The sequence below is a fragment of the Perognathus longimembris genome, chromosome 2 (assembly GCF_023159225.1).
Source record: "Perognathus longimembris pacificus isolate PPM17 chromosome 2, ASM2315922v1, whole genome shotgun sequence".
In the NCBI taxonomy this organism is placed as follows: domain Eukaryota; kingdom Metazoa; phylum Chordata; class Mammalia; order Rodentia; family Heteromyidae; genus Perognathus; species Perognathus longimembris.
In genome coordinates, this window is record NC_063162.1 from 97,095,177 (window position 1) to 97,114,208 (window position 19,032).

Genomic DNA, 19,032 nt, shown 5'->3' on the forward strand with positions numbered 1-19,032 from the left:
CTTTGTGGGTTTGTTTTTGCCTGTCTTGGGGCTTGGACTCGGCCTGAGCACTGTCCTTGGCTTCTTTTTGCTCAAGGCTAGCACTCTACCTCTTAAGCCACAGTGCCACTTCCAGCTTTTTCTGTTTATGTGGTGATGAAGAATTGAACCCAGGGCTTCATGCATGCTAGGCAAGCACTCTACCACTAAGCTACTTTCCCAAACCTTTGTTTTTAAGATACACACCTAGAATGAAATGAAAAAAACTAGATATGGTAAACAACTCAGAGTAATATATTGAATTGAAAACTACCACATAACTTCTTTAATTGTGGACAAATAAAAAATAAGCAATATCATCAAACATCCCACTCTTCCTGAGGCAAGGGGTCGTTGGAAAACAGGACTTTCAGTATTAAACATATTGTGACAGCTGGCCAAATTGCCCCAAACTCAAATACATTCAAGAGCCAAACTTTTTAATAACAACCATCTGTGAGTAGACTATGGCTAGAGTTGCAAAGTACATGCACACTCTAAAAGCCAAAGTTAAATGACAGTGATTGAACTCATTCCAAAACTATGCTGACCTACTATTTCATCCATTTCTGTAAACCCTAAACTACTATAATGTGTTAGGAACCTAAGAAATCCAAATGGGTCTATATAGATTATATCATACATATGGTATAATATATCATCCCTAAAATTCCGTTCTATAGGGATCAGTAAGTATAATGAACTATTACAATCAAATATTGCTCCACCAACTCCTATTGGCTCACAATTTTAAAAGTACAGTTATCACTAGGATCAAGAAGCAGGACAATCAATCAGCAGGTTCTCAGATGACCACCCTCCCAACTTATTGTCCGATTTCTAATTGTGAGAATCCAATGCAATTGTCCTTAAGGCACAAGCCTCTTGCCAATTTGGCACTTACACTCTCCATTCCTCTGGCCAGTTCAAACAATAGTGCCAAAGATTCCCCAGCAGCTATCCTCATGTTTACATCATCACAGGAAAGGAGGCTTGGAAGTTTATGGAAATGCCTAGAAAAGAATTAGTTATTACTATGTGTATGCAATCAATATGTCAACTAAAATGCTGTTTTTATGAAATATGAAACTACAAATACATACGTCTCCAGCTTTTTCTTCACTTCATTGATTGGGCAGATGGTCAGCAATAATGTCCATGCAAGAAGGGAGCTGATATGAAGCACTGTGTTAGAGGTGCTGCAAGTGATATTAGTGTCTTTCTCTTTGAGATAGGACTTAGAAAAGATATTTTCCAAACACTCCAGAGTTGAATAAAGCTCCTAATAAATAAAAGTGCAAAGTAAGATAACCATCTTAAATGAAAAATAATTTCACATAACTGAGTCAAAGATCTTCTACTTACAGTAATGTCATCTGTGGCAATAAAACAGCAAACACCAAAGCAAGCTGCACACTGGAAAAAAAATAACATAAAATAAATCAACATAAATGCAAAACTTTTTGCCTACGTGACTATCCTACTGTTTAAGCATAGTACTGGAAAGGTGGAAGAGAAAGAGTATTAAGTCAAGAGTCAAGGAAGTGCATGTCATCTGCAATTTTAATAATACCTAACTCAAAACTTTACTAAGAGAGGGTCTGCTTGTTCTTTATTAATTCATAAAACTGGGGGCACTGTGTGTGCAAATGTTATAATTTCTAAACTTATTCTAGCTCTGTATTCTACTGGATTATTTTTCTTATTGACCCTGAACAAAGCCATTTTGAAGCAGAACTGTATTCTCATTGTTTCCCGTCTGTATATTTTACAGGTGCCTATCAGAACAGTCCAAACTCCAACTTTAAAGATAGAGATAAAGCTTGGGTATTTGTGATAAGGGAATTCAATCTCTCAATAGAAAATGCTTAAAACATGCTAAGATTCTACTGTTTCTTAAACTTTTAAAAATCGTTGTATTTGTTGATTTTAATGAACCCTCTTAAATGAGTATTTAATGACTATTTCCTAAACAAAGCATCCTTCAAGCCAGATGCCCATGGTTCAGTTTGGCAAACCTAGCTACTAAGAAGGCCGAAATGAGGATGGCAGTTTTAGGCCAACCTGGGTTTAAAAAAAAAAGCTTATTGAGATTCTTATCTCTAATTAATCAGAAAAAAAAAAAAAAAACCAACCCCAAGTGGGGCTGTTGTGTAAGTAGCAGAGTATAGCCTTGAGCACAAAGCTAAGGGACAGAACTCAGCCCTGAATTCAAGCCCCAATAGTAGCACAAAACAACAAAAAAAAAATTAAACAAGCACAGAGCAGAAACCCAAGCATGAGAGAGGATACTTTATTTCACAGCCAGAGGTTCTACATCTTTTCAAATTCAGCAGTTCTAAGAAATTACACAGAACATACAAAAAACAAAATTATACAAACATAAATTACAAGAATTAAAAATGACCACACAATGAATGTTAGTACCTAAACCACCTCAAGTCAAAGTCATCCTATAATCGCATTTTACATCTATATGTAATGGTTAACTTTAAAGAAATTTGTATTCTCTAGGCTAGCCTTTGAAGTATGAGAAAATTTAAGGAAACAAATGTCATATTAAGTCTGTTCACCAAAATTAAAAAGACAAATGAGAATTTTTTTTAATCTACTTCTTGTGCCTTAGTATCATGCCTTGACAGATGTATAAACTTCGGGTCTTACACTTACAGTTTGCCTGGCCTGAATACTGGCTGTCCCATCACAAATGATTTTCTTTAGGACTGGTCCCAGAGTTTTTAAAATCTCTTCACTTTCAATCCCAGGGCCCAACTGAATACAAAGTACAGATGCCAATGCCGCAGCAGCTCGCTGTTCATCACTCTTCCCTAGAAAAGCAGCCAAGATGTAGCCAGTACGTTATTTCAAGACTTAAGACAGTAATCCACAACATCTTTTCAATTACAAAATAGTATCAATCATTTATGAAATTCTATTATGTTCCACATTTTGACATACGGTAGAAACTTAGTGAGGCTGAAGAACGTCTACTTCACTCGAATTTTAGATCTACACTTAACTAGCCAAACAATCTTCAACTAATTGCTCTATACTGTTTTCCTAATCTGTAAAACAGAGGTTAATATAAAGGAGTATTGTAACTGTTTAAACAAAATGTTTCGTATCAATTGTTGCCTTCCAATTCCTTATGGTACTGATGAAAACAGCTTGAGTAGCCTCTGAATTAATCTAAGCATAGGTGCACATGACCATTAGGCAATCCTTCAAGGTTTCTCTGATAAAAATTTTTAAATAGATGAGTTTTTATTGAAAAAAAGTGATTCCTTATACATTAATATACATTGAAGAGTTGGCACAAACTGACTTTATACTATTATCTGATAACTTAAAAATATACAAAATACACAGACTAGAAGGGAATGGTGTCAAAATAAAAATAAAGACACTTGGATTTAAAGGAACACATGCTTCACACATATTTTGCTAGAATTATTTTGTTAAATAGAGAGTAATTAGTTCTATAATGTCATAACCTGGAAAAGTAAATTAGCAGATAAACATTTTCTTAATTTAGGCCATTCCTTAAGCTGAGACACCTAGTGACACTAAATCTTTGAAGTCTCTCTTTAAGTGTTCTATCATCTCCATCTGCCTGGTGAGGTGGTTCACGTCTACAATCCCATGGAGATAACGAAGATCACAGTTGGAAGCCAGCGTGGGCAAGAAAGTAGAATTCAGATTCCTATCATCCCAGGTCTGTGAAAGATATAAATAGGACCATCTTGATTTGGGCTAGCAAAGGTAAAATCTTGGGACCCCATCTGAATATAACTAAAGAAAAAAAAAAAAAGGTGGAGACTAGGGTTTTTGACTCAGTGATAGACTATCTGTAGCAAGATCCTAAATTCAAATCCTAGTACTATTTTTTTTTAAGGGGAGGAAACCACGCTTCTGTGATTCACATCTATTACCTTAGCTTCTCAAGAGGCTGAGATGTGAGGATCAAAGTTCAGAGTCAGCCCAGGCAAATAAATCCAAAGACTCTTATCTACATTTAATCAGCAATAAGCCAGAACTGGAACTTTGGGAGAATGCCAGCCATGAGCAAAAAATCCAATGGAGAGCACAAGGTCCTGAGTTCAAACCCTAATAATCAATACTGGCACACACACATAAGTAGGAAAAAACCAAAACCTATGATCCTAACAGTATGATTTGCACAACTTCTACTATGAAGTTCTAGAACTGAAATATTCCAAGAGGGCTGGGAATGTGGCTTAGTGGTAGAATGCTTGCCCAGCATGCAGGAAGCCCTGGGTTCGATTCCTCAGCACCACAAAAATAGAAAAAGCCGGAAGTGATGGCTCAAGAGGTAGAGAACTAACTAGCCTTGAGCAAAAAGAAGCCAGGGACAGTGTTCAGGCCCTGAGTCCAAGCCCCAGGACTGGCAAAAACACACACGCAAAAAACAAAGAAAAGGGGCTGGGTATACACATGAAGCCCTGGGTTCGATTCCCCAGCACCACATATATAGAAAACGGCCAGAAGTGGCGCTGTGGCTCAAGTGGCAGAGTACTAGCCTTGAGCAAAAAGAAACCAGGGACAGTGCTCAGGCCCTGAGTCCAAGGCCCAGGACTGGCAACAACAACAACAACAACAAAAAACAAAGAAAAACATTCCAAGAGATATTTCTGAAAATGTCATCTACTGGCATATTTTATGTTGCAATAGGTACAAGGGCAAATGAGTTAAGATGATAATGGTACATTTTCAAGTTGAGAAAATGAAATTGAGTATCATTTGTGTATAATCACACTTTTTATTACACCCTGACACTTCTAGGCCTTTCTTACACAACCAGAAGATAGCAATCACCTCTTCTGATATACAAAGAATGAGATGGTACCCAGTCCTCTCTATCTTCAATCTTCTTAGTACGCAAAAAGTTTCTGCTCAATCTCATTCTGCATTAATGCATATTCCTTGAGCTATATTGTGGTGTCATTAACAAATGTTATTGCAAAAGACAACCAATTTGTTGTTAGTTCTGTCCCAGTGACTTACAAATAAGGGTGTTACCTTTTTTCAGACAGCGTTCAATACTATCAGTCAAAGTCATTCTTCTTTCCAGAATAAACTCATAAAACATTTTTGAAGCCAATGCATTTTTAATTCCTTCAAGAGCTGCCTGCCTTGTCTTCGCACTATTTAAAACAAAATATTTTTTTAAATCCATTCAGGAGTCTAATATCAATGACTTCAAAGCAAAGCTTATGGTTATATATAGATCTTTTTAATCTAATTATGACTAGGCTCCAAATATTTTTTAATAATATAATTTTAATCTACAACTTACCTCAATACAAAAAAAAATTTAAGCTGCTTTATACCAAAGCATTTTTCTATTAGCTTGGGTTTTGTTGTTGTTTGGTTTTTTTGCTTATTTTTTTAAACTAGGTCTCACTATGTATCCCAAGCTGGCCTAGAACTCATGATCCCCTTACCTCTGCCCCGAGAGCTGGGATTATAGGCACATAATAACAGCAGCCAATATACCCAGCTAATTTACTAGTGTGATAATCACAACTCTCAAGTGGTTCTTAGCTGGGGTGGTTCTCACAGTAATCACAGCCACTTGAATAATGGGGATCAGGGAGTTAACTAAGGTAAAGGGATCGGTCAGGTAAAAGGTTGATGAGAGTCCATTTGAAATAAAAAGCTGGGTATGATGGAGCACACCTGTAGCCCCAACTATATATATGGGGAAGCATAGAGAGGAGGATTTTATTCCAGGCCATCCAGGGCATTGTTCTGGTATGTGGTCTGCCACACCGCAGCATCATGAATATTGGGATTACAGTATATGCCCACAACACCCAGTTAAATTTGCTTTTGTCGTTCCTTTTTAAACAAACAAACAAACAAGCAAGCAAACAACAACAACAAAAAACTATGAAAAGCTGGGCATCAGGTCTATAATCCTAGCTACTCAGGAGGCTGGAGATCTGAGGATCACACTTAAAAATGAGCCTGAGTAGGAAAGTTAGTAACTGACTCTTATCTCCAATTAACTATCAAAAAGCCAGAAATGGAGCTGCAGCTCAAGTGGTAGAATGTTAGCCTTGAGCACAAGAGCACAGGGACAGAGTCTCAGCTCTGAGTTCAAGCCAGGGCCAGTTTAAAAAAAAAAATTTTTTTTTGAAAGTCTCAAATTTATGTTTGCCTCTTACAGGCTTTATGTTTACATTCATCTATCAGTTTTCTATGAAGAAGGCCATTTTACTTTCATAGTTCTCATAACAAAGTTAGTGGAACAACAGCTTCAAGCAATGTTTAGTTGTCATTCCCAGTTCAAGAAAACCTTTAATTCAACAAATTTCCTTTTAATATTACCAAATATAGACACATATATGCTGTAACACTAGATCAGTTACTTCCAAAGCCATGTAAATTCAATGGCACACAGCTGTCTACATTGAAAGCAACACAAAATCATTCAGAATGAACAAATCTAGCTCTAGAAGAAGAGTGCTATAACAGACTACTTCACACATTATATAAGATAACTGGTTAGAAGCACCTACATCACAAAATTCTTAGTATTGCCTACCTCTTATCCAGGGTTAAGTCCATTAATCCCTTCAACTTGTACTCTAAGTCTTCTTGAGTTCCTTCCTCATCAAGGACTTCTGGCCCTACATAACAATGCAACCACCACAGCAATTTAAGTAAGAAAAAGACAGATGGGGAAAATAACAATTCCTCCACCTACAATATGTTTTTATCTAACTTTTTAGTTGAAAATTCATACCATCTTCAGCAAAACTGGAAGGATCACTGTAACCACTGCAATGGCTCATTGTTTCAATTGATGCATCTTCATCACTAAAAGGTTGAACATTTCGATGCTGGCCACCTAGTAAGAGAGAGAGAGGTCATGATTTTCTTTTTCCTATATCCTCCATTTCTTTTTCATTTTAATACTGGGGATTATACCCAAAGCCTTATGCATGGTAGGCAAGCCCTCTTCCACTTCAGCTATGCCTCTAAAAACATGTTATCTTTTGGTATGTTGTTCCTAAGAAGAGTCTTGTTTTTACTTTGCCCCCTAATTGGCCTGTCGTTCTGTGTCTGTTCCCCAAGGGGCTGGGGATTACAGGTATGTACCACTAAAACTAGCTTACATGTACAAGTATTCAAGTTCTAAGAGTATGAAAAAATTACTTCAGGGCTGGGAATGTGGCTTAGCGATAGAGAGCTTGCCTAGCATGCGTGAAGCCCTGGGTTCGATTCCTCAGCACCACATAAACAGAAAAAGCCAGAGTGGCACTGTGGCTCAAAAAGGTAGAGTGCTAGCCTTGAGCAAAAAGAAGCAAGGAACAATGTGACAATGCTCAGACTCTGAGTCCAAGCCCCAGGACTGGGAAAAAAAAAATTACCTCAAAACTATTTCAAATCATGAACAAAATAAAAAGATATAGAGTATTATGCCATAAACCATAAGACAATATATCTTGTAATAAAAATGGACTTAATGAACATTAACTGGGGAATATTTTTGGGGTTACATATATCTTACATTAAAGAGGAAATAAGGGGGGCTGGGGATATAGCCTAGTGGCAAGAGTGCCTGCCTCGGATACACGAGGCCCTAGGTTCGATTCCCCAGCACCACATATACAGAAAACGGCCAGAAGCGGCGCTGTGGCTCAAGTGGCGGAGTGCTGGCCTTGAGCGGGAAGAAGCCAGGGACGGTGCTCGGGCCCTGAGTCCAAGGCCCAGGACTGGCCAAAAAAATAAATAAATAAATAAATAAAGAGGAAATAAGGATGTGAAGGAAGGTAATCTTAAAGATAAAAATTGAGAGGGAAAAAAAAATTTAAGCTGGGGCTAGGCATAGCAGCACATTCCTGTAATTCTGGCTATTCAGTAGGAAAGGTAGAAGGATCTTGGGTCCCTGCTACTCAGAAGACAGAGAATGGAGAATCTTGGTCTAAAGCCAATCCAGGCAAAAACATACCTACAAAATTAAACTAAAAGCAGAATAACTGGGAATGTGGCTTACGTAGTAAAGTGCTTGTGTAGCACCTCCCCCCCCACACACAAATACTAATGTTATAAAAGCATGACAAGATAAACTGCTTTTAAAAAAAAATAAAAGGTTCCAATATATCCAAATGCTAAAACTACAGTATTATTTTTAATCTTGTAAAAAAGTCTATCCTCATTAATTCACAAAGTAAATTAGTAACAAGAAAATTTACTGAGTCATGAATTACATTGATCACTGAGTTAAAATGACCCCAAAGTAACCCTGAATCAAATCATTTACCTCTGAACCCAATTTCCCTGTATCAGTAAAATCAAAGATTGTACCAATTATCATTAGTTCCCTATATTCAAGAAGGTCAGATTACTTACTACCTTCTTTCTTTTTTAAATCCTCTAAGCTTAAGCTTGTTAACCGTTGACTTATTTTTCTCTGGGTTTTTCTTTTTAAATCAAAACAGAGGACTTGGCAAAGTTTTAAATCAATACAGCAAGTGGTCTTCAAATTTGTTTTATTGGTGCCCAAAGAACATCCAATAGTAAGTAGTATGTAATGAAACTAAGATCCCCAAGCTTCTTAGCCACAGTGATCAGGAGAGAAATAAGAATCTATGACATCAGATTCTATTTCTGGATCTGTCCTTTGTCTTCATGACAAAGGAAGTTACAGCAACAGCTGAGTGACATGCGAATAATCCTAAGTTTACTTACATGTCAATTTACATTTTAATAGTTTCACATACATTCTATTTTCTAAGATTATTCCAATCAGTTTTTAACTTCTTGCTAACACTCAAGGAACCGGAGTTTAAAAAAAAAAAATGAACCTACATGAATGCTTGCTGTCTAGATTGAATTCCCCTTGTGACACTAAATATTACTTGGTGGCACTCTATAGACACATAAATTTCTCATTTCTGGAGGACTATTATGATGATTGTTTTTCCTCTTTTAAAAATGCTTTCTTCAAATTACACCAAGGGCTATGCCAGAGGAATGCACACTTGTATATGAGTCAATTTTTTAGTTTCCTGTAACTCTCCACTAACTTTAAATGGAAAAATAATGAAAATGACAAAAGTGGGACTATTTCTTTGGTTACAGTGGGGACTTCTAAATCTCTTTCTTCCAGGTATCATTAAAAATGTCACTGTTGGGGGGCTGAGGATATAGCCTAGTGGCAAGAGTGCCTGCCTCGGATACACGAGGCCCTAGGTTCGATTCCCCAGCACCACATATACAGAAAACGGCCAGAAGTGGCGCTGTGGCTCAAGTGGCTGAGTGCTAGCCTTGAGCGGGAAGAAGCCAGGGACAGTGCTCAGGCCCTGAATCCAAGGCCCAGGACTGGCCAAAAAAAAAAAAAAAAAAAAAAAAATGTCACTGTTGGGATTTTTTTCTGGGGGATGGAATGGGGGGAAGTATTGGATTTGAACTCAGGACTTGGTGCTTGTTAGACAGGTATTCTACCAGTTGACACACTTCCAGCCCTTTCGCCCTGGTTATGTTCCTAATAGGGTCTCCCTTTATGCTAGGACCATTAGACTTCAATTCTCCTCATCTTAGCTAGAATTGTAGGTGTGGACCAAGTACACTAGTAAGTGATCTGTAAATGCAAGTTTGTGACAATTTTCCAACTCTTTCTCAAAATACTATTCCGTCACTTTTAAATTGATCAAGCAAAACATTTACATGTAACCAAGTCACATGTAACACAAATGCTAATCTTACCCCCATTCCTTACTGCAGTTCCACTTGAAGCAGTTAACAAGGTTTAATATAAACTTGGAAAAATATTCACAGCACAAAGTTTCTGCTTAATCTATACTTTTTCATTAGTATTAGTTGTACAATGTACCTGATCATACTCACAACTCCATTTGTCGACATTAAAAAAATCTTTAAATGTGTGTCCTGTACAAGCTAAAATGAAGTGTACAAATGTTTTTTTTCTACCAAAAACAGTAAAAAGGTAGAAGAGGCTGATGATAGGTTACAAATGGGCCTTGAGGCAAAAGGTGAGAAACAATCCCCATACCTATACTGTAAAAATTGCCCAAGAGAGTAAAGCGGTCTGCCAGGAATTTGTGAAGAGGTCTGTGATTCAGAGACCACTATTAACACTATCACCATCTCCAAAAATCACCTTAGCTTGCTGCTTCCCCATTATTTCCATTCCATAAACCTAAAAGCATCAATTTCATGTGAATGGAGTACGCTCACATAAAATGAATAAGGTTCTTCTACACTGAATCAATTGTTTATTTTAGAAGCCAAAGAGCAAAAATGTCAGCAGTATCCTCAATTCAACCAGAGCAACTAGATGCCACAAACTAAGTACATATTTTTACGTGTTGATAAAACAATTTTATAAACCCAGAGGAGTCAATAAAAGAGCGATTAGAAAAGGAAAATTCACATTTATTCATTTCCATCGGCAATTAATGTTTAATACATGATCACAAGTTTTCAGGCTGCTCTAAATTCTGTAAGAAAGCTTTTAAATGCCAGCTTCCCATACTGATAGACGATAACACGCCAAGATTAATAAATTTACCTTTCCAATGGAAAAAAAAAGGGGGGGGGGCATCTCTCCAAGGATCACAGAGTACCAACTGTGTCCACAAACACCTACCTAATAGCTAATATTAGCTAAGTGAGATAACACCTTAAGATTTTCTATAATCTTAACAAAACTATGACTTACATGAAAGGACCGTACTGTTTAATACTCCTCGATTGAGTCTGCTGTGGAGTCTCAATGGACTTTCTGGTTGGAATCCTTTCTTCTCGGACATACATTAGCAAGTAGACGACCATACACTCAGTTAAGCATCTATCTACCCGCTCCGGAAAAGCTTCTAATTTGCAATGAGGACACAAAAACCCTGAACTTTTAGCCAATTGCAACCTGAGCTCACACCACCTCGGCCAACGAGGGGTTCCCTGCAGGGGGCCTTCAGAAAGCAGCACAAAGAAGAACCAGGTTCCAACCTCAGGGAACAGGTGGCCCAGGGTGGCGGCAGTGGAATTGGGGAGGGAACGGAGATCTGGGTTTCGGGGTGCCGACAGGGGGCTGGAGCCGAGCTTAGGGCGGGGCGGCGGCCCCAGCCTCAGACGCCGACGCCCAATCAGGTGGACACGCGCCCATGGCGCTGGAGGAGCCTCCAGACGGAAGCCACGCAAACCACGCGCGCGCGTCTGCGTCACCCAGGCCCCAAGGCCCAGGCCGCGTGACCCCAGCTCCCAGCCAGCCCCGCGGGACGTTTGGCACTCCTGACAGCTCCATGCTGGAGCCAGGGTCACGGGCAGCCGGCGATGGCACGTCGCCACTAGAACTCGGCCCCACCCTGTGACCGAGAGAGCCCGGGACGGCAAGCGGCAGTAGTCAGAGGCAGATCCTAAGGGGTCACCCCAACAATTACATACACGCTCAGGCTCGATCACTCTTTCCCGCCCCCAAGGCCCGAGCCCCGAGTCCGGTTCGCGTGCCAGACCCAGATCGCGCGAGGCGTGGCGCCGCGGCACGCTGGGAATTGTAGTCCAGCCCCTGCCACGCGCCGCAAAAACGCAAGCGTAGGTAGGCAGGCGGCCGAACTACAACTCCCACCACACCCAGGGCTGGAGTCTCGCCAGAACCGGCCGGCGACCGGGATGCCGGCGCGGGGGATACCCTTTACCTGCCGTCGTCGCTGCCGCCCCAGAGCTACCACCGCCACCTCCGCTGCCGCCACCACCGCGGTGGGGAGTGTTCCGCTTCTTATTCTTCGGCATCGTGGGACGCCCGGTGCCGCCTAAACTCCAAGCTTAGCGAGGATCAGCCGATGGAGCTGCACTTTCTACTCGTGCGTCTGTGCGGCGGGCGGCTGAGAGGCGAGTCTTCGGCTATCAACAGAGGCGAGGCGCGGCGGGGGTGAGAGCGGGCGGCGGCGGCAGCAGAAATCCCCGTGAAGAGCTGCGAGCGGAAACGATACATGTTTCTCTCTAGCGCGGGAGCTAAGGCGGGGCGGGCGGGGCCACGACGCCTTAAATAGCCAGACAGCCTCCTGTCGTCACCATACGTGGGCGGGACCCGAACGCTAGCTGGCCAATTCCCACTGATCTCCCCACTAGCGTCCTCGGGGGCGGTGCCTGAACCCCGACTTCCAATCCCATGCCGCACGTCTTCCCTTAGCGCCCCAGCAGCGAGGCTTTGTGGCCGCACTGGATTTGGGGAAATGTAGGCCCTGGGGGCGTGGCTTCTCACAGGCTCATTCTAGCCCCACCCACCAGCCAACTGGTAGTCCAATTGCTTCCATCGTCCTGACCACGCCCTCCCCCCTCCCCCCCAGCGCCCTCCACGTAATTGACTGTGGTAGTCACAGCCTGGTAGTCTTGGGCGATGACCAAAGCCGAGGGTGCGCCTGGTGACGCCAGCTGGCTTCCTACCGGGAGCTACGCAATCACCCGCCACGTCTTTCCTAACAGACTCGTGTTCTCTTTAACCTTTCCCCTGCTCCCCGAAGGCCTCTGCCCATACCCCTCTCCCCCTGCCCCTTTGGGAACTTTTCCCTGGTTTTACTTGTTGAATTCGTTCAGCGGCCGATCAGTCGATGTATCCAGAATTTGAACTGCGGTTGGGCGAAAAGGGTGTTCTCATCTACTTTAATTTTGTCCTTGGTGGATGTCATATTGTAATCGAGAAATATCTGTCAACGTAGTGTCATAAGTTTCCGTGCCCCCCCCCACCCTTCACCCCCCACCCCCCGCAATATGTCCTTGACTAATCTTCCTGCCAGTACCACCTATCAGTCAGTTTGGGCTACGTGAGCTTAACAGCTGATTAAACATACATGAGCTATAAATACCGGTAACCACAGTGGTGTTTGTTTTGTTTTGTTAGGGTGCTTATGGATCTCTCCCTTCCTTGTTACAACATTTATTCTGTATTTAGGCTTGTTATTAGGTTCATATATTATGCTTATGACAGACCAAATTCACTGACTCACTTCAGTGTGGTGACTCATCTTCTACTCCACCTCTCACCTGAGCTCTGGGTTTGAATTTTAAACTGCCTGTAGCACATTTTCACTGGAAAGTCCCTCTTGCGCCTCAGTCTATCATCTGTAAAACTAATACTGTTTCCTTCTTGTCTTCCCTTTGTGTGTTCACCCTCTCATGTTCAAATTATGAAATCCAGATTCATACATGATTCCTTTCTTAAGTGCTCCCCCAAGCACTGAGCTTTAAAATAAAACTATTAAAATCATGCCCTACCCTCCAGTCACACCTGACCTCAGTTCATATTCATAATTCATCCCCAGAGGTACTGTGAGATCTTTTTTCATGTGTCCTCTCTTTTACTAATCCTCCTGTTTTAATGTGTTTCAAAACATTCCCTGGTTCCCATTTCTGATATACTAAATGCCTGTTCTCTTAGCCTGGCCTAATTCCCTAATTCCCTTTCCAGTCTCATCTTTCACACCCCTCCCTCACATGTCTGTTCTAAACTAAAAATCAAGCCACTTTTCATTTCCAACACAAAACTCTGCTTTCCCATTTTATCAGCTATCAGTTCATATATATGGTTTCATGTTCTTATAATGCCCTTCCTCCCATCATCAGCTTAAGGATTATCCATCTTTCAACATTTAGCTCAAATGCTGCCATATTGTTGAAGCCTATAGTCAGAATCCTTTCTTCTGCCTCACTGTTCATTAACATGCTTTATAATTCTCTAATGGAATTTATTATATTCCCACTGACCTACTCAAAGATGCTTCTCAAAAGGCACCATTCCTGGGTTGTTTGATTAGGCCAGAGCAGGAAGTGAACTGCACAGAATATATAAACCAAACAGGATACAGAGTGGTAGACAGCTCCCACTGATGTCTTGGTATCTGGTATGGGCACATGGAAAAGCAGTATCCTTGCCCACACAGAGTGCACTGTCTCTAAGTTGGAGGAGTGCAGAAATGTAGACTCCATTTGTTTATAACCTTAGGCTCTTAAGTCTACTTAAAAGCTTTTGTTGGGCAGGCCTAGTCACATACCTAATTGTTTTGTTTGCTTGTGAACTCATTCTCCTTTGTTATGGCATTGTTTCCTTAAAATAAATCCCTGCTCTTATTATTTGTATTCTTCATGGAACATAAAGAAGTATAAGATTTCTAACTATAGAGTATATACTAAATAGATAATTACAGAATGATTGCTTTCTGAGTCAAGGAAAAAGAAAAACTATGTATCACACACATTGACTTATTTCAGTGCAATGAATTCTGAGACATACTTTTGGCAAAATTACCTTGTCATCATTTTATGTCTACAGTTGCACTTTAGATCAAAACAAGCAATAGAAAGATGTAACCATACTCCTTATGTAATTGTGCTAATTCAACTCAACATGTTATTTCACATCATGCTTAAAGAAATTACAAGACTCCAAAATTCCAAGTCAATAAATAACTACAGACACCAGAAAGGAAGAGGAAGTACAAGAGGAACAGAACAAAACGGCTTTCTCCCAGCCAGGCTTTATACTTTGCCTTTTCATTCAGGTAAAAATACTTTCCTTTGGGACTTCAGCCCACATCATCTTGTCCATCGCTGCAAAAATGGTTAGAGCAAAAGTAATTTTAATATGTCTCATTGGCAATCAAATATGAGGTTACATTGATAAGAATGAAGGGGAAATTGTGGAGATGAGGTTATTGATTAGCAATACCAGCCTCATATTCTGTGAGACAAAGTTTTCTCCCACTGTAATAAATAAATGATGTACTTGATGTCATAAAATATATTAATTAGAATTTGGGGGCACAGTTTAGAATAATTTTAAACTATCATTGGGTCTGTGTGTCCGGCTTTGAACAAGAACACAAAGCACATATAGGATCAGGAATGTAGCTCAGTGATAGAGTGCTTTTTTTAGCATGCACAGTGAGTATCTTGTGTTCTCCATCAGCTACATACAAACAAGCAACAAAAAGAACATATAGCACATGTACATTGCCAAATACTCCTTAAAAGTGTAAATATGGAGGATTTTCTTTAAATTACATTATGGCTCTGGCTCTTTGGCAATCTTTGCATAGCATCAAGCTAAATTAAATGTCTCCACATTCTTTATGCAGAATTTGTCAAAATCTGGTGCTTGCCTGTCTCCCAAATCACCTCTCATCATGTAACACAGCCTCTTCCCTCCTGCTGTATATGGGACTCCTAATCTGGCTCCTAGCTCACCAGGCTCAAGCATCTAGGCCTCACACAGATTTGGTATTTGCCTGCCTCCCCATCTCATCTCCTGCCCTCTTCTCACCCACTGTGATTTCAGCTACTTCAGCCTTCTTCACCCGCTCAGAACCACAAAATTCATTCCCTGCTCGAGACTTTTGCAATAGCTATTCTCTCTGCCTGATGTGATCATGATCATTTTGAGCTTCCCACAGTTGCCATTCAGATTGCAGCTTATGACACCTTCCTGAAAAGGCCTTCCCACTCTCTATCCCAAAGTAGCATCCTCATCCCCTACCACCACACTGCCTGTGTTATACTCTAAGCACTATCTAAGACTTTCCAGTTCAGTTATTATTGGCTCTCTTCCTGCTAGGACATTAGAATTAAGATGAAAGAGATCCCCTTTTATTGACTCCTGCATCTTCAGTACTGGAGCAATACATGGCATTGAGTAGATAGTCGATTAACGTGACTAAATAAATGGATAAATGGAGGAACATCCCTTCCTACATCACTCTTTTTTTTTTTTTTTTGCCAGTCCTGAGCCTTGAACTCGGGGCCTGAGCCCTGTCCCTGGTTTCCTTTTGCTCAAGGCTAGCACTCTGCCACTTGAGCCACAGCACCACTTCTGGCCATTTTCTATATATGTGGTGCTGGGGAATCGAACCTAGGGCTTCATGTATATGAGGCAAGCAAGCACTCTTGCCACTAGGCCATATTCCCAGCCCCCTACATCACTCTTGTACCCTTTAAGTAACAGATCCTGAACTACCCAGCTTGTCAGACTTAACTGTTTCTTTTTGGTGTTTTTTATAGTGCCCTCATTCCCACAACATTAATTATATGCATTGCAATTCTTGATCTGTCTGTTTCCACATCAGACACAACCTTCATATGGACAAGTTCTCACCGACATACCAGGTCTTTATATGTAGTACCATTGTATGAATTAGAAAAAGAGGGCACCATGCTGTACATGCCCTAATGGGCTGAGTCTCAGCTCTACTCTCCCTTCATTGAAAAACCACCTGGTATTTAAGTGTGTTTAATTGAATGAGGGAGTGAATTTTTTGTTTATCTGAGCAGATTTCTCAATGAAACTAAGATGGGAAAGCATAAGAGTAACATTTATCACAAGTCCATTACTGTCATTGACTTGGAGTCTTTTCATATACCTCCTGAGATTTTTACAACTCTATGCAGGAAAGATTAGTCTTGGCATTTTATAGATTAAGAAATAGACCCAGGGGCTGGGGATATGGCCTAGTGGCAAGAGTGCCTGCCTCATATACATGAGGCCCCGGGTTCGAATCCCCAGCACCACATATACAGAAAATGGCCAGAAGTGGCGCTGTGGCTCAAGTGGCAGAGTGCTAGCCTTGAGCAAAAAGAAGCCAGGGACAATGCTCAGGCCCTGAGTTCACGGCCTAGGACTGGCCAAAAAAAAAAAAAGAAATAGACCCAGAAAGGTTGTGGAACTCCCCAAATGTTTCATGTACCATTGGTAAACAATGAACCTGTGATTAAAGCCTAGGCATCAGTTTTCAAGGCTGTCCCTGGCCACCCTTTGTCACATGGTAGTGTGACTGCTTATTCCCAAGAGTCTAGGGTTACTTGTGCAATCCTACTAGAAAAGGCCTATCTGAGCAAAAACTTTTCTATGTCTTTCTTTTAGTGTCTCTTGGCTCTCAGTGTCAATATTTAGGGGGTATTCTGTTATTAATAGATTTAGATTTTTCAGATGCTTTTTTGTTTTCATTTTTGTTTTTGTTTTTTGTTTTTGTTTTTGTTTTTTTTGGCCAGTCCTGGGGCTTGGATTCAGGGCCTGAGCACTGTCTCTGGCTTCCTTTTGCTCAAGGCTAGCACTCTGCCACTTGAGCCACAGCGCCCCTTCTGGCCGTTTTCTGTATATGTGGTGCTGGGGAATCGAACCCAGGGCCTCATGTATATGAGGCAAGCTCTCTTGCCACTAGGCCATATCCCCAGCCCCCCATTTTTGTTTTTGTGCCAGTCCTGGGGCTTAAACTCAGCACCAAAGTTTTTTTGCTCAAGGCTAGCATTCTACCACTTGAGTCACAGGTCCACTTCTACCGTTTTGGTGGTTACTTGGAAATAAGAGTCTCACAGACTTCCTAGCCAGGGCTGGCTTCAAACCATGATCCTCAGATCTCAGCCTTCTGAGTAGCTAGGGTTATAGCTGTGAGTCACTGGCACCCGGCTATTATAGTTTGTTGTGGGTTTTTTTTTTATTAGTTTATGTTAGTTATTCAAGGAAGATTTCATTGTTACATTTCTACACATGTTTTCAATATATCTTAATCAATCTCACCCCGCTATCACTCACTCTGCTCTCCTCCCCACTTTTGTTCCAAAACAATTGCAGCAGATTTCATTGTTCTATTTTCATGTTGCACAAAATCCATTTCAACAGTATTCAACCTCCCTCGTTCATTTTCCTTTTTAGCCCAACCTACCAATTATGTTTTAATTTATACTTAACATGTTTGTAATTTTTGTTTTATTGCCAAGAATGGTGGTAATGTAACATGCTGAATTTGAGATTCCTATTAGAAGAAAAGCTACAGTGGTAAATTTCAATAAAATTCTTGAGAATTTGGAATATATTTTTTGCCTCTTTTCTTTCTAACCTATAGGAGACTTTTCTTTGGTTTTCTGTTTTGAAAGTAGATACTTTCTCTTAATAAACTTTCTAGAAGAAGACAATACGAATACTGTTAAACTGTCTAAGACAAGAATATTGCTTATCTCACAAGGATGTAGTATTCGATAATATGATTTGAGACTGGATGAGAAGAGGACCATGAGCTGGAAGTACCATAATAGGTACAGATACAAAATAAAAGATATTTATGACTCAGAACAAGTTTTCATGGCAATAGTACACATATGGATTATCTTTTCCTTGAAGAGCAAAAAGATCTTTGGGATTCGGGGATGTCCTCTGACATGTCATTCTAAACAAAATCAACCTGTTCTATACCCTGTCTCCTACAGCCAGTTCTCCTTCCCAGCTTGCTCTGTGTGATAATGTCAAACTTTTGGCCAAATCACCAGAGAATCAAAGCTGATTTAAAGGACTTCAAATTTATGTCTGACCAGTGCACTTAGCTACCTGGAAGACTGAGAATGGGAAGATTTTAGTTAAAGCTAGCCCAGGTAGAAAGGTTCACAAGGCCCCTTCACACATCATACTTGGGAATAGTGGTGTGTACCTGTCATCTCAAGCTACATGAGAGACTGAGATTGGGAGGATCAAGGTTACAGGCCAGCCCAGGCAGAAAAGTGTATGAAGACTCCATTGCAACAGAAGGAAGCTAGATGCAATGGCACATGTCCATAGAAGCTCATTCTCTGAATCCTGATGTCCATCCAGATTCCCAACTTCCTTTGAAGGCCATGTCCTTCAGGGACATCTCAACTCCAAGAATCAGGTCATGATTGATCCCACATTCAGTCCTTCCTACAAGTGCTTGGTCAGTCTTGGATGCACAGCACAATTCTATGCAATGAAGTGTGAGTTGAGAGGCATGGGGAAAAATAGTACTCCTTCTCTAGAGAGAGACAAATACAGAGACAGTCTTCTCTTTCTCTGGATATTGTTATTCTCAACCATGACTCTAAGGTCAAGTAACTAAAGTGAAGTTTTGAGTCACTTTAACCAAACAGGCACTGCCCACCATCCCAGACTACTTTTTATGTGAGATTAAATGCTTTTAATATTCAAGTCAATTTCAATGATATTTCTGTGAGTTGAGGCTGAGAGTATCC

At 40.7% G+C, this 19,032-nt stretch overlaps 1 protein-coding gene across 2 annotated transcripts in view; it reads right to left on the minus strand.

Annotated features, from left to right (window-relative positions):
- Ifrd1 (interferon related developmental regulator 1) overlaps nucleotides 1-19,032 on the minus strand; it is a 51,643-nt gene that overhangs the window by 12,959 nt on the left and 19,652 nt on the right. The window contains exons 1-8 of one of the 2 annotated variants that reach the window (XM_048339767.1): nucleotides 11,706-12,010; nucleotides 6,791-6,895; nucleotides 6,590-6,674; nucleotides 5,059-5,183; nucleotides 2,689-2,846; nucleotides 1,384-1,434; nucleotides 1,122-1,300; nucleotides 923-1,031 (exon numbers count right to left, since the gene is read on the minus strand). In XM_048339767.1, the coding sequence (XP_048195724.1) occupies nucleotides 923-1,031; nucleotides 1,122-1,300; nucleotides 1,384-1,434; nucleotides 2,689-2,846; nucleotides 5,059-5,183; nucleotides 6,590-6,674; nucleotides 6,791-6,895; nucleotides 11,706-11,799 (906 nt within the window). In that variant the 5' untranslated portion in view covers nucleotides 11,800-12,010. Of the gene's footprint in view, nucleotides 1-922; nucleotides 1,032-1,121; nucleotides 1,301-1,383; nucleotides 1,435-2,688; nucleotides 2,847-5,058; nucleotides 5,184-6,589; nucleotides 6,675-6,790; nucleotides 6,896-11,705; nucleotides 12,011-19,032 lie in introns of those variants that run through there. The other variant, XM_048339768.1, reaches the window with a different exon arrangement.